At 30.2% G+C, this 16,068-nt stretch overlaps 1 protein-coding gene across 15 annotated transcripts in view; it reads left to right on the top strand.

Moving 5' to 3' along the window:
- Positions 1–16,068, top strand: part of LOC107445534 (transducin-like enhancer protein 4) — a 290,011-nt gene that overhangs the window by 192,728 nt on the left and 81,215 nt on the right. For 11 of the 15 annotated variants that reach the window (XM_087168359.1, XM_087168357.1, XM_043042558.3 and 8 more), the window contains 2 exons: positions 2,226–2,255; positions 13,341–13,587. In XM_087168359.1, coding sequence (XP_087024485.1) covers positions 2,226–2,255; positions 13,341–13,587 — 277 coding nt within the window. The remainder of the gene's footprint in view (positions 1–2,225; positions 2,256–13,340; positions 13,588–16,068) is intronic. The other 4 variants (XM_087168360.1, XM_087168362.1, XM_087168361.1 and 1 more) reach the window with 1 other exon arrangement.

The raw sequence follows: 16,068 nt of genomic DNA, 5'->3' as shown, positions 1-16,068 counted from the left end.
ATTTTAACTAACATCACATAGGGTTCGATTTAAAGATGGACAAAGTTAACCTAGCAGTTGTGAAAAGCTCACATAGACTCTTAACAGTTATAAAAACAGCATATTATTCCCTAATGGTGTTTTATCTCACATGGTATAAGAACTGCTAAAGTAGCATTGATTCTATGTATACAAAACATTTATAAATAGCTTATGTCTTTTAAATTTCATCACTTTAAGCATCATCATTATCATCAATGACAAAAAATGATTAATAATTTCCTTTCAACATAAAAGAAATAAAAAATAATATTCTTCGTAATATATATAGTAATTATATATATAATATCTATAAATAAAAAATGTAAATATATTTATTAATAATATAAATAATTTATGTATAAATAACTAATATATAAATAATTAATATATCTTAATATATATTAGCAATATAATTTCCTTCGTGATACAGTTTTGCACCATTTTAACTAACAGCACATAGGTCTCAACAAAACTGTACAAAACTTAACCTAACAGTTACAAAAAACATGCAGACTCACAATATTTATAAAAATAACTTATTGTACTCTATGGGTTTCTTATTTCATATGACAAGAGAGTCACAAAAACTAGCCTTACTACTTAATATGACTTACTACTTTATAGGGCATTTATAAATAATTTGTGTTTCAAATTTCAGCCCTTTAGGCATCATCATTGTCATCAATAAACAAGGAGTGCTAGACCACATCCGGTCATCATAGTAACTGTCGATACCTCTCTCTATTATGACATCACGTAATATGATGACAAATTCATTTTAAATCAATTCTCATATTTTAATGAAATAGAATGAAATATTGTCTCATTTACTCCGTGCAAATAGATTTTGGAATCATTTTATTAACGCCTTTGTTCGATCTATGAAATACTTAACATACACACTTTTTATATACTATCCTACTAAAATTCTGTAGGATATTAGTTTTATAACATACATATATATATATATATATATATATATATATATATATATATATATATATATATATATATATATATATATATATATATATATATATATATATATATATATATATATATATATATATATATATATATATATATATAAAACATGCACTTATGGACATTTTTAAGGACATCGTTTTAAATAAAAATAATTAGTATTCTGATAATATACAAATAAAAACATAGCAGTTTGTTGTTTTTTTCAATCATATATAATCAAGTTCCACCATCATAAAAAAAAAAAATTATCTGTTTTTTAGCAGTTTTTGTTTTAAAGGAAAAATTTTCCTTATTTAAGATTAGAATAATTTTAAAAATGTATGCGATTAATATCGGAAATTTCGTAACTGCGATTCTTGAAATATAGTAGTTTTATAAAATTTATAGTTTAAAATGTGTTGTTTTCGTAATGAATCTATTGTTTCTACATTGAATCTATTGTTTCTGTATTTATTGATGTTGCTGATCCATTTGAAATCATTATTTAAAATAACAAAAAGATTTAATGATATGAAATACTAGAAATTTAAAAAATTTTATAACTTCGAAAAATATTCAATGTTGTAAAGAATTGACATAATACAGATAAAAATTGCAAGTATTTAGTTTTGATCTTATTATTCAATAAAAAAAATAATACATTGCACACAAATATAACGTTATTTTGTAGATGATATGTCAATAATCATGGAGAATTGTAATATTGCCAACACAAAATTTAACTTTGATAAAAAAAAATTATTTTGAAAACTATCATATTTTTAATGAATTTTTGCTTCAAAGAAACAATAATGGCAAAAAATGTCTCGCAACTAAAGCTACAAATAATTAAAAGGAGTTTTTGTATAGTTAATATCATTATTATCTTAAACAGTGTTCTTAAAAATAAAAGCAGAATGTTTCAAAAAACCTTATTTTGAAAATTTATTAAATTAAACAAAACACTTTGAACAGTATTGAGAAAAATGAGAATGTAATCAGCAGGCATTTAACGTATTGTTTCTTTCATTACTGTATTTTTTTTATTTTATTTGTAACGCTAGCACAATACCGTTGACTCTAACACTGATATAAATTGATAATTGAAGGCAGTAAATAAAAAATAAATAAAAATTTACGATTATATACTTTGATTTAAAAAGTTTCAAGACTGAAAGTAAAATTTATTTGTTTTTGTTAACTATTCACTCATTATATATTTTTTTGTTTTTTTCCAGCAACAACACCCGGGAATTGCACATCTCATGGTATGTATTAAATTAAACCATTGCCAATTTTTTTTTCATAATTCTTAGTTTATTAATCAACTGAGTTTTTTAAATAAAAAAAGGTTTTTGATTACAATCGAAATATTGTGGCAATAACAAAAAAGAAGAAGAATAACTCCCATGATTATCAATTATTCGGTTAAATTTCGCAAGAATGCATGTTTAAATATTTCGTAATCTTAATTAGAAAAATGTGCTCTGGCGTTTTAAAGAACAAAAATGTTCTTTTCTGTTGCGAAAAATGTAAAAGGTGTAGTTTTTTTAAGCGCTAGTTTTATATATTTTTAAAGCAAACACCTTTTTTTTCCTTTTTAGAAAAGAATGTTATTTGAAACATGAAACCAAAAAAAATTTGAAGAGGAATAAATTAACAAATGAAATTATCACATATTTTCTATTATTGTTTTAACTCGAAATGTAATGACAAAACGATAGAATAATTGTTTAATTCAATGTAAAATAGATTTTTTATTATTTTACAGCTCTTCCTTACTGTTTTAATATTGATTTGTATTAATTGCCTTGTTAAAACATGTACTAGTAAAGTTATATGCACTTTTTAATAATAGTGTAGCTATATGCTTTGTAGCCCATATTATCAGTCTTTATGTTTCAAAATAATTTTCTTGTTATTCTTTTTTTTTTTGTGGAGCTCTTTTTACCAGCTTTTGTGCATCATGATTCTAAAAATTATTTTCTAGATATTCCTTTTTTTGAGTAAGCGGGGTTGAAAAATGAACTTTTAGCTATAATTAATTTTTTTTTTTCATGTAGCCTGAGTAGTTACGTGTGACATAAAAAAAAAATTTCTTTAACTATCCTTAATTTTGTTCGTGAATCCCATGTTATAAACATATATGTATCATACTAAAAAAATAGCTTGTAACGCCTATGTTTTTATGTATCATGTCCATAAAAAATAGCTTTCCCCCCCCTCTTTCTTTTGAAGCAATTTATCAGCCTTCGTTAAAAATTAGTTTTTAAATGCTTCTTTTTCTGTAGGTTTTTGGAACTTATAGCCTGCACAAATTTTACCCTATGGCTGAAATAAACTTAGAACGCATTCAACTTTTAGTTAGAAATTTAGTAAAGTTAAAAACTGACGCAATTCAAAATTTCCCTAATATGGTCCAACATGCTTCGTAATTTTTACCAATTCATGTCATTAATGTAAGTGACTCAATACTGTTTGTCTACGATAGGTACTCTGTCCGCCATTCGTCTGGAGGGGTGGCGGGGACTATGGTAACGAGGTATGATTATTTCAAGTAGGGGTGCGGGGTCCCTCTTTAAGACTGGTTTCGGTGGGAGAAAAGGAGACTTCTTTGTTCGATCTATTGTATTAGCCCTAGAGTTAAGAGAAATGAGCATTCGCGCCTGAAACATCGTTTAGAGCGTGTGATTCCTTTTTTTTTAATCTTTTCTCTTTTTCAAAAGCTTCTGTTTTAGAAAAAAAATTTATATGTATGTATGGAATATGTATGGAAATTGTATAAAATTGTTTAAAGCAGCTCAATGTTTTATTAATAAATAACTCATCTATAAATTTATCATACATAGTAAATTGGTTATTAAGAAAAAAATAAATTTGCTAATAAAAACTGTTTTTAATAAATAGTGAAAAAAAAACTGTACAGGTTACAATAAAATATGAATAAGAAAACGTAATTTAAGCAAAAAAAACTTCATATAATTTCAGATGGTTTGATGGGTGCTGATAAAAATCATCGTTGATAGTTTTAGATTTCATCCTAGTTGCGGTCACTTGCTTTCAGTTTCAAAAATAAATAAATAAATAAATAAAATATTTAAAAATTAATAATCAAAACAAAGATATTTAATATTTCTCCGGCACAGATAACGTGAACTATTTTTATTTTATTTATTTCTATTTCTATTTTAAAATCAGAGTTATTAAGTTTAAGCTCTTCACTTTTTCCAGAAAATTCAAGTAATAAAAGAAATTAACTGCTTTAAAAAATGTGCAAGTTTAGAAATTAAACCATCTAACAATCAATGAACATTCATAATAAATATCGTAAAATTAAAAAGTAATATTAAAAAAACCTGTACTACCCTTAATGTCAGAATTTGTTCACTTTTTTTCCTTTGTATTTAAAAAATAACAACTGATTGAATCGAGAGAACTATTTTAAGTAAGAAAGAAATATTCATGCGAATCTTAAAAAAGTTCTTGAATCAGATTAAATAAGTCTCCTACTGGTGGCTGAGTCAGCCAATCTGGTATACTCCCCATACAAGCTATCATCGAAGGCGAAAGAAAAGGAGACCTCTTCATCGAAGCCACCCTCCCTAAAATGCTCTCTTCTTGTTTCCATAGCACCAGACTGCCGCAGACTTTGTGGCGGACAGAGTACCTATCGTAGACAAACAGTACTGGGCTTACAAAAGATTATTATTTGAATTATTTTTCGTTACATATTTCAAAAATATATTCCCTCCAAAGTAATATGCATTGTTGCTATTGTCTTAATTAATAAACTTATGAAATTGAATTTTGTAAACCTTTTCTAAAAATAGTTACTTATTAAAAAAATTTTTACTTTGGAAAGTATCGGTATCTTTATAAATATGTATTTCCCCTTTAAGCTTTCTTAACCCAAGCCTAACATAAATTTTGAAATTTCTTAAAAATTTCCTTAAAAGGACGCTAAATCACGGGAGAAACTTTTCATCACAAATTCTCTTTCACCTTCATATGTAATTTAGCAGAAAAAGTGAGTTTAGACATGCCTAGAATAAGCCATAAAATTTCAAAATCTGAAAATAAAATTTTCAAAATATCACGACACTGTTAGAAATTTATTGGAAAAAAATTGTTTAATAACAATTTATTTAATTGTTATTTTATCATATTCAAACAGTTAACTGTGTAAAAAACCGTTTATTACCTGCTTTACGGTTAAATAACCAGGATTTTATCACCCTAACTAGACCAGCATAATGGAGCCACTTAGCTCCTTAGAGATGAGTACCTATTAAAGCCGAGAGAGATAATCCGTCAATCACATGACTGTCCCAGCGTTAACACCACAATATTTTCTCCATACCCTTCAACATAAAGAGTTTTCAGTGTCCAGCACTCCCCAATTTAGAAGTACAGACAGGCAAATTATGCGATAAAGTGTATAATTTATCCCTCTGTTCTATCTGTACTTCTTGTGCAACCTATATAGTGCCCACGATAAAGAGTATAATTTGTCTTTCTGCTTCTTGTGTTGTTAAGGTGACTTGGATCCACCTATATGGTGCCCACGATAAAATGTATAATTTTATCTTTCTGTTCCATCTTTACTTCTTGTGATGTTAAGGTGACTTGGATCCGCCTACATGGTGCCCACGATAAAGAATATAATTTGTCTCTGTGTTCTATCTGTGCTTCTTGTGTTGTTAGGGTGGCATGAATCCACCTATATAGTGCCCACGATAAACAGTATAATTTGTCTTTCTGTTCTATCTGAACTTCTTGTGTTGTTAAGGTGACTTGGTTCCACCTATATGGTGCCCACGAAAAAGAGTATAATATATCTTTTTGTTCCATCTTTACTTCTTGTGATGTTAAGTTGACTTGGATCCACCTACATGGTGCCCACGATAAAGAATATAATTTGTCTCTGTGTTCTATCTGTGCTTCTTGTGTTGTTAGGGTGGCATGAATCCACCTATATAGTGCCCACGATAAAGAGTATAATTTGTCTTTCTGTTCTATCTGAACTTCTTGTGTTGTTAAGGTGACTTGGTTCCACCTATATGGAGCATAATTTATCTTTCTTCTCCATCTTTACTTCTTGTGATGTTAAGTTGACTTGGATCCACCTACATGGTGCCCACGATAAAGAATATAATTTGTCCCTGTGTTCTATCTGTGCTTCTTGTGTTGTTAGGGTGGCATGAATCCACCTATATAGTGCCCACGATAAAGAGTATCATTTGTCTTTCTGTTCTATCTGAACTTCTTGTGTTGTTAAGGTGACTTGGATCCACCTATATGGTGCTCACGATAAAGAGTATAATTTGTCTTTCTGTTCTATCTGAACTTCTTGTGTTGTTAAGGTGACTTGGTTCCACCTATATGGTGCCCACGAAAAAGAGTATAATATATCTTTCTGTTCTATCTGTACTGCTTGTGTTGTTAGGGTGGCATGAATCCACCTATATGGTGTCCACGACAAAGTGATTATTAGAAAAGTTAGAATCTTTAGTCTTTACAATTTTTTTTATTTATTATCATTATTATTAAAAAATAGAATAACGAAATATTTCTTTACTTTTGAAATAATTCATTTCCTCGAAGATAAAGGAAGAAGGGCACGAAATAACGAAAGTTATTTCGTGAATTTAACAAAAAATTCGCTCTAAGCATATACCAGGAAGCGGTTTCGTAAAAACGAAAAAAATTTCACTAAGTTACGGTTGATATCTGAGTATCCATTTTTTCAGCAGTGAAACACTTGTGCTGCTATTTTTTACAGAGAAAAAAGGGGTACCCGTATTTAATATTTTTTTTTTAAAAAAAGGAACTCTAGGCACAAATGGCTTGAAAACTTGTTAAAACATACGAAATTATAATTTTAAGCTAAAAAGTATCTTTTCATTAAAATTTTTCGATTAACCACTTCAAGAGTTGCCTAAACTGCAACGAAAAAAAAAAAAAAAAAAAACTACAAATCACCTTGTCCTGGGAAATGCTTTCTGGAGGTGGAAGTGTAAAGTTTTGGGATGGACGCGAAAGGTCTTTTCTTCCTTTGCAAGTGTGTTTAATTAAGAAAATCAGATTGGGGAACGAATTCGCTCCGTACGTAAACGGGAAGAAAGTAAGGGAAGAGGTGGCAATTAGAAAGGAGGAGGATTTCCGCTTGTAATGACTCCCGAAAATTCGCCGGAGAGACACATAATTAAGATCCCGCAGCATGGAACAATAGCCAGAGGTAACGCACTTAACGCGGTCCCTTCCTCAGGGGGTCGTCTTCAAATTAAAAACAGATAATTCAAGTTTATATTTTAGGTTAAAATTGTACAAAAAATAATTTAATTTTTAAATTTAAACTGGAAAATAAAGGTCGAGGAAATTCTTTAAAAAAAATAACAAAGTAGAGGTAATATACATAGTATTTGTCTCTTTCTGAAAGGATCATCTACAAATGAAATAAGGATGCTTCATGTTTGTATTTTTCGATTTTTTTTTTTAATATCTAATTTTTAAGTTTGAAAGAGAAAATAAAGGAAAACAAAAACTTCTTTATAAAAGTAGAAATGTAGTTTTAAAGTAGTAAAAAAATCTTAATAGATTTACGATTAATTAACTATTGCATAGCTGCCATACTGATAAAATTTTCATTATTCTGAAATATGGTAAAATAATCGACAGCAGTCTGTTCATACAACTAACCGTAAATTTTACGGTAATGAACATTTCTTACCTTTACAGTTTTGAAACCATTTATAGTTAGTATGGTTAATCAGCCATTAGCAACCAATTAGCATGGTTTCAAAACCGTAAAAAAGAAATTTAACTGGACATTGGAACTAGGCTTTTCTTTATGTAATGGGCATTGGAGTTAAGTTGTAGTTGAGTTTTATTTTATCAAATAAACCGTGAAATGTGGTTTAATTAGTTTATTTGGTTGTTACACCTATCGTAAGAGATTGGAAATACTAGACTTTTTTGTGCTAACCAGCTTTATTCTGCTGCGATCTAAGCGTGAGTGAGAGTATCGTATTCTAATAGCCCAGGGTCACGAATTGGGGAGTGCAGGATACTGGAAACTCTTCATGTGTTAAAGGGAATGGAAGAAGCATTGTGGTGTCAACACTGGGTCTCGAACCTCCATTCAGTCGGCCATGAGATTGGCAGGTTGGCCCACTCGGCTATAACATGTACCCAGCCGCAAGGAACTAAGTGGCTTCATCAGATGGGTCGAATTGGTGCGATGAAATTCTGGTTGTTTAACTGTATTAGGTGAAAGCAGTTTATCAACTGTTTTTCTAGCAGTTAATAGTTTGTATACTTTCTTATTTATGGTTATTTGACTGCTTTGTTTGAAAATGGTAAAATAAAAAATAAAAATAAACCACCATTTTTCCATGACATATCTAACAGTGCAACTCTACTCGATTTACCAGTAAACTACTGATTCTACCATTTTCTCCTGGTCTACTTACTTAATAAAAATTCTTCTAGTTTTGAACATTTTAGAAAATTCCCTTAAATGAGTAAGTTTTCTAAAAAAGAAAAAACCTATTTAAAAAGCATTTTTCCACAATTTATTGCTTGCTCAAATATTTAAGTAAGCATCGCTAATACATAATGAAACGAGCCTCATTTACAGTTTAAAGATTTTCTTTTTCGTTTATTCTGAAATTTTCAGTTTATTTTAACTCAGAACTAAATTTTTAAATTAATTTTAAAAAATCTTTTAACGATCAGAAAAAAATTATCTGTTTAGTACTCTTTAAAATTTTGAGTTAGCGTAATAAAAATATTTGAAATTCAAATTCATTTAATGTTTATCATGAACTGAAAATATTGCAGACCATTTACGATTTGTGTAATAAAGTATTTGTATTTTGAAGGCAGTAAAAATCCCTAAAATTCCCTATATGCAAAATATTTGGTATATTGTGCTACAATTATCATGGAAATTATAGTATTTTGCAAAATCTTTTGGATTTGTTCCTATCCAGGTTGGCAGCTATGCTATGAGTAAATAATATAAATTAATAAAAGTATTAAAGAAGTATAGCATAGAAATATAAAAAAAATAATAAAATTGTGTAAAATAGGGATAAAGTATACATCCATTCCAATTCTTGTAAAAATATATATCAAAATTAAATGTTGCATAAAATTAACAGCAAAAATAGTACCACAAAAAAATCAGGTAGGCAAAAAATGTATGGCTTTCATAAAAAATAAAATTTTTCCCCCACAATGTGATTTTTTTTAAATTTTGCGTTGAACCTCTCACGCAGATAAGACATCGGAGTCTCTTTTAAATATTTTTTCTGATGCCCTATTTACAAGCAAAAATATATCATGATACTTTTTAAATATAAAAAAAAAATCTGATAAATACTAAAAAACTTGTTAGTCTGTCGGGATTATATTTGTACTAAATTATAAAATAAAATAAAAAGTAGTTCGAAAAAAAATATTTCCTTCATATTCAAAAATTTATTCGAACATAGATTAGATCGAAATAACTGCTAATAAGAGCTAATGTGAAAAATTATTGCTTGAAAGTGAGCCGTGTTTGGAAAATTTTACCGTTAGCGCAGAAAAAAACACACCAGTGTTTCATGTTGAATTTCATAACCATAAACCATTAAAATGTTAAATTAATACAAAATAATGAGGAAAAAAATGAGAAAAAATTTTTAATAAAAAATCTGTGTCAAATGGTTTAAATTTTTAGAAGCCAAAACAATAATGATAGCTACTTAATAGGGAAACATTCAATATCAATTAAAAAATTAAATTGTCAAGTAACGCGAGATATATTTAGCATTTTCCCACTCAGTATAAATAAAATTAAAATAGTAAAAAAAATAAAAAATTTCAATGCACAGAAAAGTTACGACAAAAATTAGTAAGTTTACCCCTTCAATACAGAAATGCTTGCTTTTTCTGCAACAATATTTAAAACTTTACAAACATTTACGTTTACTTACAGTGTCACAAAATCATTGCAAAACTGTTTCAAATGGTTTCAAATACTATTTTATAAAATTATTATGCCGTCATTTATTCGTTACCCTGAGCGAAACAATTTATTAGGGTGGAAAAAGTATTTAAAGCTATAAGGAAAACACTTGATTAAATTTATTCCTTTTTACCAGCTTCAGCTTATATTTTTACGAACTTTACCTTCAGGATTCATACTTCGAATGCGATAATCGCTAGCGTTACATTATCTAGAATGCTACTTGAGACGGAGTATCGAATTTCTATAATTTTTATACTGCTTATACTGATTATTGTATTCTCTTAAAATGTTTTTAAATTCTATCATTTGAAACAAAATTTCTCGAAAAAAAGCATAATTTCAAAATTCTATAACCTGTGTTAAACAGCTGACCCAATTCTGAGTTAACCACTATCAATGTTCAAAACTGTTGCCTTGTAATTTTGAATCTAACTCAGAAGAAAAAAGGAACTCCTGGATCAAGCCTTGGGACAGTTTTAAGGAAATAACCCGAATTTGCGTTACATTGAGAGAAAAACTACGAATAATTCTTACGTTTAGCCCAATTGCAATAGGATTCGAACTCATGATCCGTGTACCATTGAGGATATTTCTAGTCAACACTGTGGTAGATAAGAGCCAGAAGCTAATTCTCGTCTCAACCAGCCACCGCTGGGATTTAAACTGGGGTCTCTTAATTAAGAGGCAAACGCTCTATCATCTGAGCCGCTGCGTGTGTAGTCACTAGTGAGCTTCGCTATTCGGTATATCGAATGTCGTTGTGACACTAGTAGATTTAATTACTCAGAATACAGAAATTACTTTGGATGACTCGCTTTAGAGGATCAGACTACTCAAAATACTAAGATTTCTTTGGATATTGTTGTGGTAGTCAGAATATGGAGTAGTAAGAGTTGTGACCCTAGTGGATCTGACTACTCAGAATACGAAAATTACTTTGCTATTGAGATGCTAGAATATTAATCGGGTGCTAGTATAAACCGTCTGATAGGGATCTTTTGCCGATTTTAAGGAAAAACCGATTTGTAGTTTTTCATACGACACACGTAGTCGTTCGCTACTCGGTATATCGAATGTCATCGTGACACTAGTAGATTTAATTACTTAGAATACAGAAATTACTTTGGATGACTCGCTTTAGAGGATCAGACTACTCAAAATACTAAGATTTCTTTGGATATTCTTGTGGCAGTCAGACTATGGAGTAGTAAGAGTTGTGACCCTAGTGGATCTGACTACTCAGAATACGAAAATTACTTTGCTGTTGAGATGCTAGAATATCAATCGGACGCTAGTATAAACCGTCTGATAGGGATCTTCTACCGATTTTAAGGAAAAACCGATTTGTAGTTTTTCATACGACACACGTTGACTCAAAAAACTTTTTAATTTACTGAAACAATAGCAGCGAAAGTGTTCGCTGTTGTCAGTTGCCATGCAGCATTTTACAAATTTGTTAGGAAGTTAATAGGAGTTGCGTGCATATTTTAAAACTGCAGATACCAATGAAAATGAATTCCGGCATTTTTAAGAGCATTAAAGGGTCTGCCTAACTTTTCTCTCAACCCCCGTTGCCAGAGGGAAGCGATGCTATCTCGGCAGGGGGTATTTAATTAGCGACAATCTCTCGGCTAATTACCTTAAGCGGAAGAGAAAGACAGCCCAACACAATTAAAAGCGAGTGGCGGACCGATTGGAAAATAAATGGAGTTTCTCTCCCTTTCTCCCTTTTCCTGCTTTTCCAGTTCACTCCACCCTCTACCCGCCAACAGAATTGCCCTGATTGAGGGTGGAAGGTTTTCCCCTTTGATTCCTTGGTGAGCTGTCGTCTGAAGTTGCAACTGATTCCTTCTTGGCGAGAATGAATCTTAGCCTTTAATCTTTCCATCCATTGTGAACTCACACACAAAATAATGAGTCTATAAGTTCAGTTTAAACCTTCAGAGACGTCGCCAAAATTCTGATTCCATCTCTGAAAAGTTGAAGTTATGATTAGCTGCTTCAATCCATTGAGAATTCGTTATGATAAACTTGGCATAATTAGTCTCCTTCTTCTTAACTAAGAGATTAAGTTAAATCGCCAAAGGTGGAACTGCGAATTACTGCCAATTAATAAATTGTTTCTTTGATCGAACTGTTCCATGCTGTCGTCCTAGTAACGGTGTGAAAATAATTTTAGTAAAATTATTTCTGAAATATTTCTAAAACTCTTTCTCTTTGATAGCAAAAAAGGCGATTTCATTTGTAGGTTTAAAGTTGATTTGAATTGTATTGGAAAAAGAAGAGATTATTTAACATTTTTAGTAATATATTAATGAGATAGAAAATAAATATCGAACTTAAAATTAGACTTCAAATATTTTAATAATACTCTTAATATTTTGCTTCAAAAAATTCGGGATTATTGTTTTACTTTTAAATTTATGCATCGCTTTTTTTAACGTTACGCCAAACCATAATACGGTTTATTTCTTTTCTACCATTCGTTTAATAAAACAACTACAGCAGACTATATGATAATCAGATGTTGTAACTTCGAGATCAGTATAAGCATTTTCAGATTATCAAGACTATATAATCAGACGTTGTACTTTCAAGATCAGTATAAACATTTTCCGATCATCAGGCTACATGGTAATCAAACGTTGTAATTTCAAGATTAGTATAAGCATTTTCAAATTATCAGACTACGTGGCAATATGACGTTATAATTTCAAGATCAGTATAAACATTTTCAAATTATCCGAATATATAGTTATCAGACTTTGCAACTTTAAGATAGGTATAAGCAGAACATTGGAGCATTGTGATTTCCTTTAAAATTTAATTGTAAAACTTTTTTTTAGCAAAAACATACAAGATACATATTAGTTCATATTGTTGGGAATTTATTTTATGTCATACATGTACTTTATGTCATACTTGAGATTTATATTATGAAGTATGTTTATGTTTTAAATTATGTATGCAATAATTCCCAAAAGAAATTACATATCTAAGTTTTGTTGTTTTCACTCTTAACAACGCATGAGTTTTAATTATTACTCAAAATTCCTACGCCTTTTTTTATTTGATTGCTCGTGTTGATGTGCTCCTACAGGTGTTTACAATACTTGTTGTACAAGTTTTCCTCACGTTTCATTACGTTTTCCATACATTATTTTCAATAAAACTTCTTGTGTTTGCTTACATATTAATACAAATATATTTACATTTCTTTTGTGAGTTATTGAAGGTCAAAGCTAGTGTTTTCAATTTATACATTATTTTGTCTATACATAAGAAATTGTGAGAAAATGAACCGACTCTTTCATGCATGTCTAAAATTTCTTTTTAGCAGCAAATGCATGCTCAGCAATTACCTCCACATGCGCATGCGCCTCCTCTGCCTATGATGCCTCATGCGGCGGCCATCGCCGGACTCCAACCACCCACCCTACCTCCGAGTAGCGCGGCCGGACTCCTCGCACTCTCAAGTTCCCTAGCTGGACCTGCGGCTCATCTTTCAGCAGCAGCCTCCACAGCATCTTCCTCATCCTCATCTTCCATAAAAGACCATAGAGACGAGAAAAGAAATTCTAATTGTGAGTAACATCATATGCCTAACTTCATCTATTAAATAGTTATGACGCTAAAAATAAGGTCATATGTAGGTAGCAAAGTGCACGTTAAATATACAGGAGCTTAAAGAGGGGATACCAGTTCAGACTTCGGCTATGTCGTCTGACCTTGGGTCCGGTTTACTTGGCTTTTCTATTATCACCGTTAAGACTAATTATTTTTTTCTTTTGGCTTAGTGTTAAGGAAGGGTACCAGTTCAAACGTCAGCTGTATAGTCTGACCCTGAGGATAATTTACTTACCGTTAAGGACAAACCTTTTCCTTCAGAGTCAGGTTAAGGAGGGGTACCAGCTCAGGCGTCAGCCATGTCGTCTTTCCACGAGTTAAATTTGTTAGGCATAATAGCATTTTATTTTTCGCTTTAAAATTTTTGTATTTTTTTTTTTAAGTTTTATATTTTTATAATTTTGTATATTTTTTTGTTTTATCGTATTTGTTTATCAAATAAAATTTTAATTAATATTTTTTAAAGTTTTAGTTAAATTTTAAATTTAGTTTTAGTAAGAGCCAATTGTTTAAATTTTTTCATATTTTAATTTTTAAATTAAACTTTTTTTTCCTTATTTTCCAATTGATTTTCGTAAAAAAAAAATTATGGATTTTTTATATTATTTTTTTTATCAATTTACTTACTTATTTTTTTTTTATTTCTTTAGCATTCTATGAACAGAAATCTAACTTATATAAAAATTGCAAGAAAATTAAAGCTGTTCTTAAAACTTTTATTAGCAGTATACTTTGCTAATTTTTTTTTAGCGAAATTACTCTATGAGCAGAAATCTAACTTAAATAAAAAAATTGCAAGAAAATTAAAATCAGTACGTAAAACTTTTTATTTATAGTGTACTATAAAAGATGCTTGTTATTTTTTCGCCTCTTTTTATATAAAAAAATGAAAAACTAAAACGCCTATAAAATTGATATAAAACAACTTCTCTTCCTTAGAAACAAAAAAGACATCAAAACTAGTTGGTTGAATACTTTGCATTAAATATATTTGAAAATTTCGTTGCCACATAACGACAAAACTAAATAAAAACTATGAATAAATTTTTTATTTTTTAAAAAAACTATATTTTTCGGTTTCGTTCGAAATGATAATCAAAAAATACAGATCATCCGCCCTGTTGCGAGCAAACCGCGGCACATAATTTGATTTCGTTGCATTTTTCTCAAAGATACATTTTCGGAGATGAGAGGAGGGATTTGTCAAACTCGAGAGAGGGGGCTAGACAGCGAGGGGTGTTCGAGAACAAATTCAGTGTTCGAGTATGGAACGCAAACAAGAATCTTAGTAACATCAACATGGTTGCGACAAGCTTGGGTCGACAAACACTTTTAGCGTGTGCAGAGTATATGTGCAAAAATGAATTTCGTTTTTTTCTTCTGCTTTTTCTGCTTCAATATTTACCTTGCCAACTACTACTGGCTACAGGGTTTCCAAAAGCTCGGCACGCCAGCAGACATCCGATTGTTTCGCCAAAAATCCGCTTTTCTATTTTTTTGTACTTCTATCTTTTGTTTACATTTTCTATTTTTCCGTTTGTTTTCCTTTATCGGTCCTTCGTGCCCGGGTAGGGATCTGTTTGCCCACCTCCTTGAACTCGTTCTTGCTCAAGGTATAACCGATGATAGAAATGGATAGGTAGGGTTTCGAGAATTTTTTTTTCTCCTGGAAAGTTCTTTTCCATCATTCTTACAAATTTGTGGTAGGGTGAATTTGTTCTTAGATGTAACGAAGAAGGAATAAATTTCTTTTTCGAAGAATCTTGGTAAAAGCAATTTTCGGTCACATGAAATTCGCAAATCAGGTTCTTTGAGGTACTTCAAGTTGATAAATCTAAAACATCAAACGAATATTTGTTTATTTTATTCTACGTTCATTCGCTGATGGTTTATCATTTCAAGACAAAATCAGATCATTGAATCTTTGATTAATATACCCAGGTATGGCAGTTCAAACAATTCTGAAATTGACCAATCAAACGATTATGTATAATGAAGGATTATTTTAATGGAGGAACTTCGAAATCTTTCATTTATTAGCAATCACTCATAATTAATCTTTACTTTTTGTAGCCACTCATAAACCAAAAGAAACATGAAATGAATATTTGTTTGTTTTATTTTGCATTCATTTATTGATTGTTTATCATTTCAGTTCGTTTTATCTTTAATTAATATCTCCAAGTATGGCAAATCAAACGATTCTGGTTTTCCTCTTCGTGGTTTTCCTCTCCATGTAACCATATGCGGATTAGTTCCATTAAAAAGTCCTCCATGAAGGCAAATTTCTCCCAATACTACCTTTTCTTCTGGATTTGGTTCAAATTTACAAGGCTACAGAGTTGAACATTAGTAGCCGTAAACCCAAAATAGGGTCTGTTCAACGACGGTTATAAATTATGAATATCTATCATGACGAATTACTAATTTGTTTTCAG

This window comes from Parasteatoda tepidariorum, chromosome 7, assembly GCF_982258835.1.
Source record: "Parasteatoda tepidariorum strain Cologne lab strain chromosome 7, Ptep-v5.0, whole genome shotgun sequence".
NCBI classification, from domain to species: Eukaryota; Metazoa; Arthropoda; class Arachnida; order Araneae; family Theridiidae; genus Parasteatoda; species Parasteatoda tepidariorum.
The sequence above is the reverse complement of the archived record's forward strand: the minus strand, read 5'-3'. Positions and strand labels throughout refer to the sequence as shown.